Source organism: Budorcas taxicolor, chromosome 1 (genome assembly GCF_023091745.1).
Source record: "Budorcas taxicolor isolate Tak-1 chromosome 1, Takin1.1, whole genome shotgun sequence".
NCBI lineage: Eukaryota > Metazoa > Chordata > Mammalia > Artiodactyla > Bovidae > Budorcas > Budorcas taxicolor.
In genome coordinates this window covers 122,320,133-122,336,780 of record NC_068910.1, presented here as the reverse complement: position 1 = coordinate 122,336,780, position 16,648 = coordinate 122,320,133, and the positions used below count along the sequence as shown (strand labels likewise).

Genomic DNA, 16,648 nt, shown 5'->3' with positions numbered 1-16,648 from the left:
GTTATTAAAAGACAGATTAATTTGGACGAAGGTAACAGCAGCCTACCCTTCACATCTCTGCCCACCTCCCTTCTCTCAAGAGTATCACTATCCTCCAAGATATTCTAATGACCAGGGTTTCCTCTCTCTGAATGGAGGTGTCTTAGGATAGATATTGTGATGATCATTTATTTCAGAAGATGGAAGCATGGCTGCTATGTTCCCACTGCCGTTGGTTCTGAGGTTTTCGTTTTGAAAAATCAGGGTTTAGCTCATTCCTGATTCATTCAAGATTGGTGCATCACCAGCAGGAATTCAGTCATAATTGGCTTAGGACAAATTAGTTAGAACCAGGGCACCATTTCTTACAGATTTGATTGGTTTATCATATTCAGCTAAGTAAAATATAGAAACACTAAACCAAAAAGATCTTATCTACTTCCTTTTTTCAATACAGAGTATTCAACATCTAAACAGTCTTATAATCTTTTTTTCCACCCTAAAGGTGAGATGATCATAAAATCTTTAGCAAATTCCCCTAGACATATTTTCAAATCATTTCAAAATTATTGGCAGCATATTAAATAAGATGACTTAAAGCATACAAGAAACAAATGTCACTTTTAGGAAAATAATCACAGAAACATAATTTAGACAGATGTTAATATAGCATAAATTATTTCAAGGAAAAATAATATAGGACTTATGACTTAAAATTCTTAAATTTGATGTATGGAATACTGAGCTTTTATGTTTCATTAACATATTTTTTCAAGTGACCAAAATAAACAAAAATTTTAATAGAGCCGATTGCAGAAAGTTGCGATAAAATGGAGCAGTTTCCACATGCAAGGGTTCTTCAGCTTCAGGTATCTATTTATATTTTTGCTGCTGCCCACATGTTAAATTAAAGCAAAAATCCCCCACATTTTTGAATTAAGAACTTTAGCCTCTGTCTCTCTTTTTCTGATACAATGCAGTGGAGATTGGTGGGATGGCCAAGTTAGAAAATATTTTAAAGGAGGAACCAAAAAGATGTGCTAATGGATTGTGAGAGATAAGGAAAAGTTAATAATCAAAGGATGGGATTTCTGTATCAGGTAATGGCAGACAGAAATTTAGACTGACCTTCCCACTGGAGACAAGCAGAAAAGCCAGAAGTGATAATATCTGTTGGAAGGCATCAGGGAACTCACAAGGTGATGAAGAATTACCTGGTCAAGATCCCCAAAAGAAAGAAGTACAGATTATTGAGGCTAGCACTCCTAACTGCTTTTACCTTGGTGATATTTGTTGATCTTGAAGAGCTGGCTGAAAAGTTAAGTAGTATTGTGATGGTTTCTTGGGAAAGGAGAGGTAGGGAGACAGGAGGAAATAAAACCAATCCTCACATAGGTTGCAACCCAGGTTTCAGGCACCTGGTGGACTAGAGAATCTGTCCTTAACATTGGGTTAAGATGATGCCAGATTGCTAATGTCCAGATTCCTTGGGAGAAGCAAATGAGAATCTACTCTAGAGAAAGGTAAAATTGTACAGGGTCTCAAATTATTTCTACAGTTTGGAAAACAAAACTCAATGCTGGGCGCATGAGGAAACCCAACATCACAGAAAGAAACAATAGAACCAAGAGATGATAGAGATATACTCATAGCCACCCTGGGGCTTCCCAGGTGGCTCAGTGACTAAAGAATCTGCCTGCAATGAAGGACATGCAAGAGATGAGGGTTAGAGGGTCCATCCCTGGGTTGGGAAGATCTGGAGTAGGAAATGGCAACCCACTCTTGTATTCTTGCCTGGAGAATGACATGGACAGAGGAGCCTGGCGGGTTACAGTCCATAGAGTCACAGAGAGCGGACATGACTGAGCACACACTCATATAGACACTCTAACATTGGCATTCTCAGACACTTTATTCTTTTTACACTCAAAGAGACAAAAGATAAAATCAAAAGTTTGGTGGAAAACTAGAAATTTTTAAAAAATGACAGCAGATTTGAAGAAAAAGGATCCAATAGACATTTCAGAACATGAAGAAAAATGCAGCAACCAAAAACTAAGCAGCAGAACTGAAGTCTGAACCCAGGAAATTCAATTTTAGTGACAAGAATCTTAGCAACTACTCTCAAAATTAGGAGAAGAAGTTGTTAACATTCTTAAACTCCCAAATTTAAAGAGAGTTTAACTAACTTAAACTACTTTCTGATTAATCATTGAAAACATATCATCTTATAAAAGATAAGCAATATGGTCGAATATGTGGTTTCAGAATACAAATTTTAAGCCACTGATATAATAAACTATGATCAACAGAACATTTGTTATTTCCTTAGAAATGTTTCCCTGAAAATTGAATGAAATTGTAGACAGTTACCAGCTTCTATGATTGATACACTTTTCATATTTTATATTGTTCAGCTTCCCTGGTGGCTCAAACGGTAGAGCATCTGCCTGCAATGCGGGAGACCTGGGTTCAATCCCTGGGTTGGGAAGATCCCTGGGAGAAGGAAATGGCAACCCACTTCAGTATTCTTGCCTGGAAAATTCCATGTACCGAGGTGCCTGGTGGGCTACAGTCCATGGGGTCTCAAAGAGTCGGACACGACTGAGTGACTTCACTTTCACTTTCACTTTTACCAAAAAGTTGTCCTGAAGTGATTTATTAATTTAATACTATCTAGAACATTTAAGGTGACCCCATTTGGCTCAGTCTAGAGATTTTACTTTTAAAAGTTCCTGATTCTTCTCAGAACTTGTAGACCCTTTGATCTACTTCACTATATTGTTTATTCAACAAATTAATAGAGTCAAATAATAACATTTGTAATATCTTCCAATAAATAATAATTTCAAAGGCCCACTTCAAGCAACAACTGACCAAATCTTCAATTTGTCTTCATTTCTCTTTCCTGGGGCTTCCCTGGTGGCTCAGATGGTAAAGAATCTGCCTGCAATGTGGGAAACCTGGGTTTGATCCCTGTGTTGGGAAGATCCACTGGAGAAGGGGATGGCTATCCAGTATTCGTGCCTGGAGAATTCTATGGACAGAAGACCCTGGTGGGCTACAGTCCATGGGATCACAAACAGTCAGACAAGACTGAGTGACTAACACTTTCACTTTTCCTTTTCTAGGAGTCAACTTAAAATTCTCCTGCCTATAAGTTCAAATAGCTCGGCACCAGAAACATTGTGTTCCCCCCTGAAGATCCACTCTTCATTTTTTGGTCCTTTGGCCCTGCCAGAGACCACATCCATGGGGTCCATTATTTTTTGACTCCCCCTCAGGCCCCACCAGTGTGGAGGCCAACAGATCTGTGGGAGCCAGAGAATTAGATGAGGACATTTGTCTCCTTAATCTCTGTCTTCCTGGTCCTGTCTGACCAGCTGCCACCTCCAATGAAAGGTCCAGCTTCAGGCATCAGGGGCTCTCAGATCTGACCAGTAAAATACATGTGTGTAAGAGACTGATTATGCCAACCCTGTGGTGTTTCTCCAGCCAAACTTTTGACTGTTTCCAGGGATCAAATCTTGACCTGACAATGAATTTTAGTTTTCAAAAACGCCCCTGTCTGGTGATTAGGGTAAATGGCAAAGCTGTAAGAGGTAGCTATAAAATAGAGACTAATTCTCTTTTAGGATCCCTAACTTTGAAGTCAGTGCTTCCGAAAGAGTTCCAAATGTGTTGTGAGTAGGGGAAAGAGGGTTAGAATGCATGCCTTAGATCAAAGGGGCAAATTTGAGTAATGGTAATAATTTGACAAAGCAGAACCTTGTGAAAATAAAGTTAATTGTTGAATATGAAAAAACGTTCCTGTTCCTTTTTGACTCTAATAATTAGGGCACTTTGGAGACCAGATAACATGCGTCTCTTTTTCAAATACTTTGCCTGGATGTTGGGTTTATTTTCATATTTACTTTTGGGGGCTTTTCTCCAGTTTTGGCAAGTGGAGGCTACTCTCTGGTTTTGGCGCATGGGCTTCTCATTGGAGTGGCTTCTCTCGTTGCAGAGCATGGTTTCTAGGATGCACAGGCTTCAGTAGGTGCTGCTCATGCGCTCAGCAGTGGCGGTTCCCAAGCCCTAGAGCACAAGCTCAGTAGTTGTGGCACATGGGCTTAGTTAGTCCGCGGCATGTGGGATCTTCCCCGATCAGGGATCAAACCCATATCTCCTGCATTTGTAGGCAGATTCTTTACCACCAAGCCACCAGAGAAGCCCCTGGATATTGGTTTTTAGACAAAGTATGACTCAACTTTTCATTCTTTTCTGTTCATTTCTGTATTCTTCTGGACTTCCCCTTCTCAGTTGTCACGCATAGATGAAAATAATATAACTTCCTCTAAGTGTCAGACTTTATTTTTTGGGGCTCCAAAATCACTGCAGATGGTGACTGCAGCCATGAAATTAAAAGACGCTTACTCCTTGGAAGAAAAGTTATGACCAACCTAGACAGCATATTGAAAAGCAGAGACATTACTTTGCCGACCAAGGTCCGTCTAGTCAAGGCTATGGTTTTTCCAGTGGTCATGTATGGATGTGAGAGTTGGACTGTGAAGAAGGCTGAGTGCCGAAGAACTGATGCTTTTGAACTGTGGTGTTGGAGAAGACTCTTGAGAGTCCCTTGGACTGCAAGGAGATCCAACCAGTCCATTCTGAAGGAGATCAGCCCTGGGATTTCTTTGGAGGAAATGATGCTGAAGGTGAAACTCCAGTACTTTGGCTACGTCATGCGAAGAGTTGACTCATTGGAAAAGACTCTGATGCTGGGAGGGATTGGGGGCAGGAGGAGAAGGGGACGACAGAGGATGAGATGGCTGGATGGCATCACTGACTAGATGGACGTGAGTCTGGGTGAACTCCAGGAGTTGGTGATGGACAGGGAGGCCTGGTGTGCTGTGATTCATGGGCTCGCAAAGAGTCGGACATGACTGAGCAACTGAACTGAACTGAACTGAAAGGTTTTTTGCTTCTCTGAGAATTGTCAGGTACACAGAAATTGCCAAAATCATCACCAAAGATTCATCAAAGGGTGCATGAGGGGAGTTAGGAGGTGCAAACGCTGGCCAAGGGGCTGGTCAGGAGTTTGAAAGGACAGGAAAATGGGTTGAGCTGTCCCTTCCCTTTCTAATGCCACAGGAAAGGGATATTTCTCTGGCCAGCACTTCTCCCCTTGCCCCATGTCCAATTTCTCCTTGGGAAGTGGAGTAACATGTTAGCATGTTAATATACTTCATAATCAAAATTTCAAAGTGTAATGTTCCTGAATTTGCTGCTGCTGCTGCTAAGTCGCTTCAGTCGTGTCCGACTCTGTGCGACCCCACAGACGGCAGCCACGGTCCCTGGGATTCTCCAGGCAAGAACACTGGAGTGGGTTGCCATTTCCTTCTCCAATACATGAAAGAGAAAAGTGAAAGTGAAGTTGCTCAGTCGTGTCCGACTCTTAGCGACCCCATGGACTGCAGCCTACCAGGCTCCTCCGTCCATGGGATTTTCCAGGCAAGAGTACTGGAGTCGGGTGCCATTGCCTTGCTAGGAAGTTTATAAAAACATTAGTTTCAGTTTTACCACCAGGGGGCAGCAGAGAGTGACCTTACTGCAAATAGTGATTAGAGACAGCAATTTCTCTCTCTCCTATGTCTCTCTCCCTCCCTCCCTCCCTTGCTCCGTAAATCCATCTTTCTCTCTCTCTGTCTCCAAAACAGACAAACTGTGACGTTGTAAGAGCACCCAAATGGAAGAAAGAGTGAGTGAACAGATGAACAGATTTAGGAAGTGTGACAAGTATGGGAGATGTATTAGAGTTAAGACAGAGCCAAAAAATAGGTAGTAAAGTAATTTGCTGCATAATTAAAAGACAGATTTGGAGTGAGATTTCTTGGGCTTGAATTCTGTTTCCATCACTTATTAGCTGTGTGATTGGGCATTTTATTTAGCCTCTCTGGCTCTAGTTTCCCCAACTGTAAAATGGGGATAATAATGATTTTACTTCACAGGGTTGTTGAGATGGTTAAATGAGGCCATATTATAAAATGCTTAGAACAGGACCATGACTGTTTACTATGGACATGACCAGTGAGGTCTAGCATTTATATTTTAACAAAATATAAGAATATAAGATATGATTATTAATTTCTCTGTTCTGGTTTTACTTGTTTATTTGATATCATGTACAATTTATTTTCACATATTATTTCTAAATTTTTTGTACAATTTATGAACTTATTTTGAAAAATAATAATTAACTCTTATCTTATGTTTTGTCTAACTTTTAAAGGAGAATTATGGAGGTATAGCATCAACTTTATGGTGGAAGTGAAATTTTCAAGGTAAATATTTATGACATAGTCAAATGTAAAGAATAGAAATACATGTTTTGTTAGGCTCTTTTAAGTTACTCATCAGTAATGGTTTAGTGATTATGCATGGAAGAAGATCCAGGACTTCAGATAGGTCTTCAGAGCAGGATCAGGGAAGATTGCAGAGAAGCGAATTAGAGAATTGGGAAAAAGGATGTGGCTAGGAGAACAGCCATTTTATGCGATCATACATTGAATTATAGTGCCTCTGTCATAACCATGAGAGCGGGGAGGAAATAAAACAAGGAGTGGAGTGTTGTAGAGCTTGAATTATTTTAAATTCTTCATGTTGGGTATTGTTCTTTATACTCCATGAAATAGTTATATTAGCACTTGGTAGTGGTAGGACAGGGTAAACTGAGGGACTTGGGACTAAGTGTTTAGTAGCACATGTGGGTTTGTGTGTGCACGTGTATATACACATCCAAAGGGAAGGGCAAATCAGCCCACATGTCTAAGCCAGAATATTCATAGAGAGTAAAAATGACAAGGCAAGTAGATATGGGCCCATTTCTGCAAGGATGCACATCCCAAAAATTCAGCTAAGGAAGGAAGGGCAGGCAGGGACTTCAATTCTAGGCAGTCAAGACTCAAATCCAAGAGGCAAAAGAGCGGGCAATGGAGAACAGGTGTCAGAACTAAAAGGCTATTAGAATCTGTGCAGTAAATATTCAAGATCCATGCAAAGCCATTATATAATGGAGAGGGGTACTAAGGGCAAGATGACAACATCTTCTTAACTGGTTTTAGTTGTTGGCTAAGCATGACTCTGACATTGGAGACAAAGAGATATACACCTTCCTAGAAGAAATTTACTTCAAAAGCATTAAAGCAGATAAATCATTTTTTAAATAAATCATTAGTACAAATTCAGGGGCATTATGTCTTAAAGCAGCTTTAACTTGCCAAAGCTTACTAGGCCTTTTGTTTTGGCCACTGCAACAGTAACCAGCATGACATTGTTCTGTTTGTCTTTTGTGTGCTCTGATTCATAGTTAGTAGTATTAAAGAGGAGTTGGAAGACTGCTGGAGTAAAAGGTTTGAGTTTCTGGCTTGAGGGGTATGTTTTTCTTGAGCTTTCTATCTTTTGCTCTGCTTTTTGGGACCCCAGGGGCACACCTAATGAGAATCTGTGTCCTTTATATTTTTCAGAGATGTGCATATACTAGACAAGCACATATTTCTCTTATTCTATTGATTTTCATGGCATATCTTTAGTGCATGGTTGTGCTAACAAGCGGAGAAGGCAATGGCACCCCACTCCAGTACTCTTGCCTGGAAAATCCCATGGATGGAGGAACCTGGTGGGCTGCAGTCCATGGGGTCGCTAAGAGTCGGACACGACTGAGCAACTTCACTTTCACTTCTCACTTTCATGCATTGGAGAAGGAAATGGCAACCCACTCCAGTGTTCTTGCCTGGAGAATCCCAGGGACGGGGGAGCCTGGTGGGCTGCCGTCTGTGGGGTCGCACAGAGTCGGACACGACTGAAGCAACTTAGCAACAGCAGCAGCAGTACTAAAAAGCTCTTGGTCTCTTTATTGCTTTGCATAAGAGGTCAAGGTGGGAGCTGGGGGGTTAGGGGAATGGGATTTTGGGATGGAAGGAATATAAGAGTGGGGAGAGAGGGTCTCATCCCTCCAAATCTATTCTGAGGATTCTATGGCTTTTCACACTACTCACTTGACTCTTAAAACACTGATTGTATGTTGTGGTCAGATCTGAGACGAGTGCATCTTTAAAGTTGTTGCCTGAAATTTCAAACCCGAGGAGTTAAAGTGGAAAGAATGGAGGGCTGGCAAACATGAAATATGAGTTTCACTCCCCGCTGTGTCACCAAGTCAGTTTGGGGACTCAGGCAGATCATGTAACCCTTTTGTGTTCTGGTTTTGGCTGTGTCATCGAAAAGGCATTAAAATGAATGATCATCAAGAATTTTTGCTGACCCGAGAAAAGGCTTATGCCAATATAATATTAAATGGGAAAGGAAGGTAATAGACTCGATCAAGAAACTTGCCTAATATCATCCAGCCGAGATTCAATACAATACCTCTTCTAGTATTCCAAGTTTGCAAACACCTGATTTCACTGCCTTAATCAAACTGACTCACTGGAAGAAAAGCTTGAGAAGGGGCAGAGAGAGAAAAAAAAAAAAAAATATATATATATATATATATATATATATATATATATAAAACAGTTTGGCAAGAGGCAAGATGGAACTGCTAGCTTTAAAAAAAAATGCATGTTGTTTAATATTTTCCTGTTTGCAATGTTTTCTTCCCCTTCCTGGAGAGTTTTGCCTTGCGGTATTCGGACACGACTGAAGCAACTTAGCAGCAGCCGCAGCAGCAGCAGCAGGGAACTCTTAGCGGAGAGAAGAGTTTTTTCCTCCTAAACGTAATCTAAATACATATGAATAGTAACATTAAGACAGTTTTCATTTGTATTTTTTTGGCAAATCTAAATTTTTAGATCTAAATCTAAATTTAATTTAGTTCTGTGGCAACTAAAGATTAGTATTTATTTGTGGTTTGATTCATCTGACACATTCTAGCTCTTCAAACATGAAAGTGAATGGAAATAAGTACCAAATTGTGATAGACAAAATAATGCTCCCCTACAAGATATCCCTCATAGCTTAGTTGCTAAAGAATCTGCCTACAATGCAGGAGACCTGGGCTCGATTCCTGAGTTGGGAAGATCCCCTGGAGAAGGAAATGGCAATCCACTCCAGTATTCTTGCCTGGAAAATCCTATGGACACAGGAGCTTGGCAGGCTAGAGTCCATGGCGTCGCAAGAGTTGAACATGACTTAGCGACTTAACCGCCACCATCATACTAAACCACCACACTAAACCACCATCACAAGATATCCATGTCCTAACCTCTGAAATTTGTAAATGTGTAGCCTTACACAGGAAATGGGACTTTGCAGATGTGGTTAAGTTAAGGATTATGAGATGGGGAGGTGATCGTGGATTATCTGGAGGGTCCAATATAATCACAAATGTCTCTATAAAAGGGAGGCAGGAGAGTTACCATCAGAAAGATGTAACAAAGAACACTGGTGGGAATTATGCAGCCACGAGACTCAGAGTCTAAGTGGCCCCTAGGCAAAGAACAGATTCTATCAGGTGTCTAGAAAGAATGCCGCCTTGCCAATACCTAGATATTAGCTCTACGGAATCTATTTTGAACTTTAGACCTCTAGAACTGTAAGGTGATTAATTTGTATTGTTTTAAGCCGCTCAGTTTGTGGTAACTTATTATAGTAGTAATAGGAAAGTAATACATTTATGATGCTTCCAGAGTTGTGTGTGACTCCCGAAATCACACAAGAATTTTCAAGCAAAAATCTTTTATTTCAAGCTTGGTTACTAAGACTGTACACCTCTTCAACCTGGAGATAACTTTTAAAAGTTACGATGACTGGGAAATTTACAGGGATGGGCCAAATATAGATAAATATCTTGTTTTACCTTTTAAACCAAGTTTAGACAAATCAGCTTGTGTTGGGCACATTCAGTGCCTTACTGTAGAGTTTATCTGTGTATAGCAGAAGTGAGAGGAGGACCAATGAGCTGAAAGATTAACTCAATCAATCCGCTTCCTCTGTCTTTGCTTCAGTGCTTCATACAGGAAATCTATCGCTGTGTCAAGCTCCAGAGAAGTTTCTTCTGTTCCAAGTTACTAATCTGGCTGAAACACATAGAGTTGAAGGAAGGGGCTAGGAGGAAAGGAGTGCTGTGCTGCTAATGGGCTAAGAAGACCCAGTACGGAAGAGTCAATCAGACAGAGCCTCACCATGTCCACAGCTCCTTTTACACCTGTGTGGATGAACAGCGCTGAGTGAAGGGCAGAAAATAAGGAAACAGAAATGCCCCGCACTTGGATAACTTCTGATCTTCAGCTACGACTAATTTTGACTCTCTTCTTAGTTGCAGGTGAGTTTGAATTTTCTTTGGGAGGGTGACAGGAGAATGACAGGTGAGAAACCTGGTCACAGCTTTTCCTGAGCTTTCTTTGCCTTTCTTATGGGGGCAGAGCACAGCAAATACAGTCAGAGTTATGGTGGAGGGGAGACTTTCCTCCTAGATTTACTTCACTTTATTATTCTTATTTTCCCCTTTGTCTTGCTTATTTTATTTTTTATCCTACTACACTATACGTATATCTATACTTTACCCCACTGCCTACTTCCTCATCCCCGCCCCCCCCCCCCATTTGTAGGGTGAGGCAGAATAAATTACTTTCTAGTAGCAATCCAAGTCATCTGATGAAAGCGGAATTATTTTCGTCTCTTCTTAAACAACTCAAATAATAATCCCAATCTATTTATGTCTGTATTGTTAACAGCATAAATGAGGAAAGTTTATTGTTCCCTTGTCACTTTCGATGACCAGGCACTTTTAAAAATATAACATGTTCAGAAGTTTGGTGTTGTGTCTGTGATGTAGGTCTGTATTTATTTTAATATGTGTGGGCTGTCAGAGACTCTTTCTGGCTTAGAAGACACACTCTTCAACATCTAGGTTCCTGCAAGAGTTGTGGAGATATTGGGGCTGTCGTGGGGGTGTCCTGGTTTCACTACAGAGGGTTGGTAGGAGTTGATGTAGGAGGGAGTTTTCAGGTTTCACTTTTAGTTGATGGGAGCAGTTGCAAGGAAACATTTGGTTTTAAATTTCATAGCTTAGTAATTCAAAGAAAAAAATTATTTTTTCTCATATAAATGATTTTAAAATACTACCCGCCTTCCAGGAAAACATCTGCTTTTCCTCATGTAGGTGAGCACACGTAAAGTAACTATGCTGTATCACTGAGCTTTTCTGTGCAGCGCTTTCACATAATTTTTCTCCTTTGATCTGCACAGCAACCCAGCGAAGTAGGCACAGAAGACATTTTTCCACCTTACAAAGAAATTGAGGTATAGAGAGTTGAAATTTGTGCAAGTTTATACCACTGGTATACCTAGTACTAATATACATTTGTAAGCAACACTAAACATCTGAATAGGCAGTTTTCCTCAATACTTAGTCTTTATGCTTCTCGCTAACAAGCACCATTAAGTCAACACTTAGTTATAAACTGAATGGAGTATTTACTCATTTAAAAAAAAAATCAAATGATCTGAATCTTTCAGTAGTTGAGATCTTGTTGTAGAAAGTTTTTATAGAAACCTGTACAGGACCCAGTTTGGCAGGAAATGTCAGCTAGACAATGAGTTATTTATGTTAAGCTGCAACGTGACTTTGGGGTAAAAGAAAAAAATCATGATTAAAACATAATCAACAATTTTGAATTTGATGGTTTAAAGATTTGGATTTTAAAACTATTTCTAACCGCAGCTAGGATATACTACCAATATCAAATCCCTGAAATTTGTGCTTCTCTAATTATAATGTTATCAGAATATTTAAGAGAAAGATATGGAAAAGCAAATTATATTTTGTGCATGATAAATTCACCATGAAATAATTCAGAATAATGATATGCAAAGCCCTTGGGGCATGAGTTTATATCTTTATTACTAATACTGCTTTGTTATTAATACAGCTAAACAGAAATAACTCACTTTATTACTTAAGACAAACTCACAAAGAAGAATGAGAGATAATAATTTCACTGTAAAAAATGCCATTAAAAATTATTTACTTTTTTGTTTACTTATTTGCTTGTAAATTAAAGTAATGTAGCAGTAGATAGATAAGATTTATTAAGAAAGTGTCTGAGAGGGAAAAATAAAAACAATGCTAATGATCCATTGCAGAGAAAAGCTCTCTAGTCCTATATCTAGCCTCCTTCCCTCAAACTCCGTTTACTCCATGCCACGTCTTTCTTTTTATTTTGTACTATTGTCTTCTAGATTTTTTTCTTGTGTTCAAATTATATTTTGATGTCCCTGTCAAAATGACTCTTTTCTTTTATAAAAGTCGCTAATATTTAGATTATGAGTTACTGGAAGAAATCCTCTTTTTTTTTTCTTCTTTGGGCTAATTTTAACCATTTATTATTATCTCCCAGTAGGGGGCAGGCAGTCACAAGAGGAGATAAAAATCAAGGGAGGGTTGAGTGGCAGCTTTGGCAGGTTTGCAAAAGATGGAAAAAGAGATTAAAGGCAATGTGAAAAAGAAGGTGTTTGTCCTCATTGATTTCAGTCTTGTCTTCCTTTTCTAATTTGTAATAGCTATGAATTAACACATTATAGTAATTTTTAGGTGTGGTATCATCTAAACATCCATGCTTAAGCAATTAATAAATGGTCAATACCAAAATCAGATTGGTTGTATTCTTTGCAGCCAAAGATGGAAAAGCTCTGTACAGTCAGCAAAAACAGGACCTGGAGCTGACTATGGCTCAGAACATCAGCTCCTTATTGCAAAATTCAGGCTTAAACTGAAGACAGTAGGGAAAAACACTAGGTCATTCAGGTATGACCTAAATCAAATCCCTTATGATTATACAGTGTAGGTGATGAATAGATTCAAGGGATTATGTCTGGTGGACAGTGCCTGAAGAACTATGGACAGAGGTTCCTAACACTGTACAGTAGTCAGTGACTGAAACCATTCTAAAGAAAAAAGAAATGCAAAAAAGGCAAAGTGGTTGTCTGAGGAGGCTTTACAAATAGCTGAGAAAAAAAGAGAAATGAAAAGCAAGGGAGAAAGGAAAGAAATACCCAACTGAATGCAGAGTTCCAGAGCATATCAAGGAGAGATAAGAAGACCTTGTTATGTGAACAATGCAAAGAAACAGAGGAAAACAATAGAATGGGAAAGACTAGAGATCTCTTCAAGAAAATGGGAGACATCAAGGGATCATTTCATGCAATGATGGGCACAATGAAGGACAGAAACAGTAAGGACCTAACAGAAGCAGAAGAGATTAAAAAGAGGTGGCAAGAATACACACAAAAAAGAACTGCACAAAAAGGTCTTAATGACCCAGATAACCATGATGGTGTGGTCACTCACCTAGACCCAGACATCCTGAGTGTGCAGAAGTCAAGTGGCCTTAGGAAGCATTACTATGAACAAAGATAGTGGAGGTGATGGAATTCCAGTTGAGCTATTTCAAATCCTAAAAGATGATGCTGTTAAAGTGCTGCTCTCAATATGTCAGCAAATTTGGAAAACTCAGCAGTGGCCACAGGACTGGAAAAGGTCAGTTTTCATTTCAATCCCAAAGAAAGGCAGTGCCAAAGAATGTTCAAACTACCATGCAGTTGAGCTCATTTTGCATGTTAATAAGGTTATGTTCAAAATCCTGCAAGCTAGGCTTTGGTAGTATGTGACCTGAGAACTGCCAGATGGACAAGTTGGGTTTAGAAAAGGCAGAGGAAACAAAGATCAAATTGCCAATATTTGTTGGACCATAGAGAAAGCAAGGGAATTCCAGAAAAACATCTGCTTCATTGACTATGCTAAAGCCTTTGACTGTGTGGATCACAACAAACTGGAAAATTCTTAAAGAGATGGGAATTTCAGACTACCTTACCTGCCTCCTGAGAAACCTGGATACTTTGGCTACCTGATGCAAACAGCTGACTCATTAGAAAAGACCCTGAGGCTGTGAAAAATTGAAGGCAGAAGGAGAGGCTGATAGAGGGTGAGATGGTTGGCATCATTGATTCAATGGACATGAGTTTGGGCAAACTCTGGGATACAGTGAAGGAGGGGAAGTCTGGCATGCTGCAGTCCATGGGGTCGCAAAGAGTTGGACATGACTGAGCGACTGAACAACATCAACAAATCCTTTTGGCATCTGCAGATTTTGGTGTCTGCAGAATCTCTTATTTTGCCCCTCATACTGATAATGTGTGTCTTCTCTTTGTTTGTCAATCTGGTTAGAGATTATTGATTGCATATATAATGTGTATGTGTGTGTGTGTGTGTGAGAGAGAGAGAGAGAGAATAGGGCCTAAAAATTATTTGCCACCTACATGAGCGAGATCAAGCTAAAATGAAACACATGGAGAACATTTTAAATCAGTCAATCTTGAAATGATGTTGGAGTTACTGAAGGCTTTCTGGAGGAGAAGGGTCTTGAATGATAGGTTTGGATAGATGGGGAAAGAAAGATAGGAATTGGGAGGAGCAGGTGTGCAGCATGATTAAAGGCCGGTGATTCAAGGATAGAAGGAACTGTAGCTTGATGTAACAGAGATTGTTACATGATCTCAGGAAATAAGGCTGCATTTCAGGCATCCTTAATCAGTAAACAAAGGAACTTGGAAACTGTAACTTTTGGAGGAAATAATATAATAAAATAATATTTTGGAAAAAATGTGGCAGCAGTATCTCATTGAGTAGGAGTGGCACTTGGTAAAGCTTTATTTTGAAGCAGGGGCAAGGGTTCTTACCCTTGAGCTTCCATTTTAGGAAGGTCCATGATATCACAGAGAGTCATTGGTGGCTAAGAAAGGAAGTTTCTTTGCAGAGGAAGATAAATTCAATCTAGAGATGGCAAACACACAGGATGAAAATCTCTTTTGGTGCTTGGAAGTACAGCACAATCCAGGCTTCGTGAATTATTCATGGTGGAAGATCCCACAAAAAGGTACCCACTGAGATAAAAATAACAGAATAAGCTCTAGAGATTTTTGGATTTGGGTCCTAGGAATTATAATTATTTCTTCTTTAAAGCAGAGAATAAGATCTGAGAAGATGTGGGGAAAGAGACACTCTGTAGTATAGATGGAATGTTTCACTTTAAAAAAGATGAAAGAAGCTCTTCTGAAATTGCAGACTAAGATGAGAAGTTATATGTAGAGATGCTAATAGGTTGAGGATAGAAATAAGGAAATGGGAACAAATCAGAGAATTCCACAGTAGATAAATTCCCTTCCAACAAAGTCATGAGTATTTCAGTTAATGGTGCTAGTTAATAAAATAACTCGGTTGTCATTTGGTTTTCTGCTGTATCTGAAAAATCAGTCTGTACAGTGATTAAGACGCAGTAACCATGGATATACTTTTGCCTCTTCCCCTTGTTGTCGTCAATACAGATTTGAAAATTCCTAAATAGGATTAGGGAGCAGATCTGTGGTTACAAAATGACTTGGTACTGTGTGATGCTAATTGCTCCTAAGAATCAAACCATTACTTTAAAAAAAAAATAGTTATAAACTTTAAAAGTTGGGTTTTGAGCAGAGAAAGTTTATTAGTGAGGACTCTTGGAAGCAGCAGCTGGAAAATAGGGCAAGGCATCAGAGGGAGAAGTCCAGCAATCCCAACCATGACACCCTCATCTGACTACATGTGAATTTCTGGAGTTAGACTGGCTCCAGAGAAGCTCTGCATTGAATCAGAACGTCTTATGGGCCTTATTCCTCCAAATCAGTCAACAGATATGGACTGCTCTGGGAAAAGTCTGACTTTGCTTGGGACAACTGAGATGATTTCTGAAGGTGTGGGAACTGAAGGCCGTCTGCTGACAGTGCTCCTAACAGCAGGAGCAAAAAGTCATTCCTAGAATAGGATTCTGGGTACACGTACTATCTCCACCATAGGTGCTGTTTCAAATCTTCTTCATTCCTTCCTGAATTTCTGAGTTTCTCTGTGGTGCTATTTCCCTTCAACCTAAATAACTTCTATTATCCTCACTAGTAGTGTAGTCCTGCTGGCGAGGAGTTCTCTTAGTCTCCTTTTATCTGAATACGCTTCATTCTTGCATATTTACTCTTGCATATTTTTGTTGGATATAGAATTCTGGTTGACTTTTTTTTCTTTCACCACTTTAAAAACGTTGTTTTATCATTTCTGATGAAAAGTTGGCAGACGCTCAAAACACTGTTCCTCTTACTGTAATGTGTCATGTTTTTTTCTGGCCACTTTCAAGATTTTTTCTTTATTGTCAGTCTGCACCACTTATAATGTGTCTATATATGGTTATTTTTATATTTATCCTGCTTGAGGATTACTGAAATTGTTGAATCTATAAATTTATGCTTCTTGGTAAATTTAGGGAAATTTTTAATCACTATTTTCTCCAAATATTTATCTACCAGCTTTCTATGTTAGTAGTTCTGCTACTTCATTGAAGGCCTTTGTGGCTAATATAGGTTGTTTTTTTTTTTCTTCCAGTTATTTTTTTTCTCTCTGCTCTTCAGATTGGATAATTTCTATTGATATATTTTTAAGTTTGCTAACAATTTCTTCTCTCATTTCTATTCTTCTGTTAAGGTCATCTTGTATTTTTCTATTTTATAGTTTCCATTTATTTTGTAACTTGTTTCTTTTCTTTCTGTTAAGGTTTTTCTGTTTCTTCATTCATTGTGAGCCTATTTTCTTTCATATCACTGAGAATAGTTTAAT

At 39.2% G+C, this 16,648-nt stretch overlaps 1 protein-coding gene across 1 annotated transcript in view; it reads left to right on the top strand.

The window, feature by feature from the left end:
* Positions 1 to 10,212: 10,212 nt before the first annotated feature.
* The window catches only part of LOC128044611 (cell surface glycoprotein CD200 receptor 1), a 41,021-nt gene continuing 34,585 nt past the window's right edge, over positions 10,213 to 16,648 (top strand). Inside the window, exon 1 of the mRNA XM_052636938.1 lies at positions 10,213 to 10,279. Within this exon, the coding sequence (XP_052492898.1) occupies positions 10,213 to 10,279 (67 nt within the window). The remainder of the gene's footprint in view (positions 10,280 to 16,648) is intronic.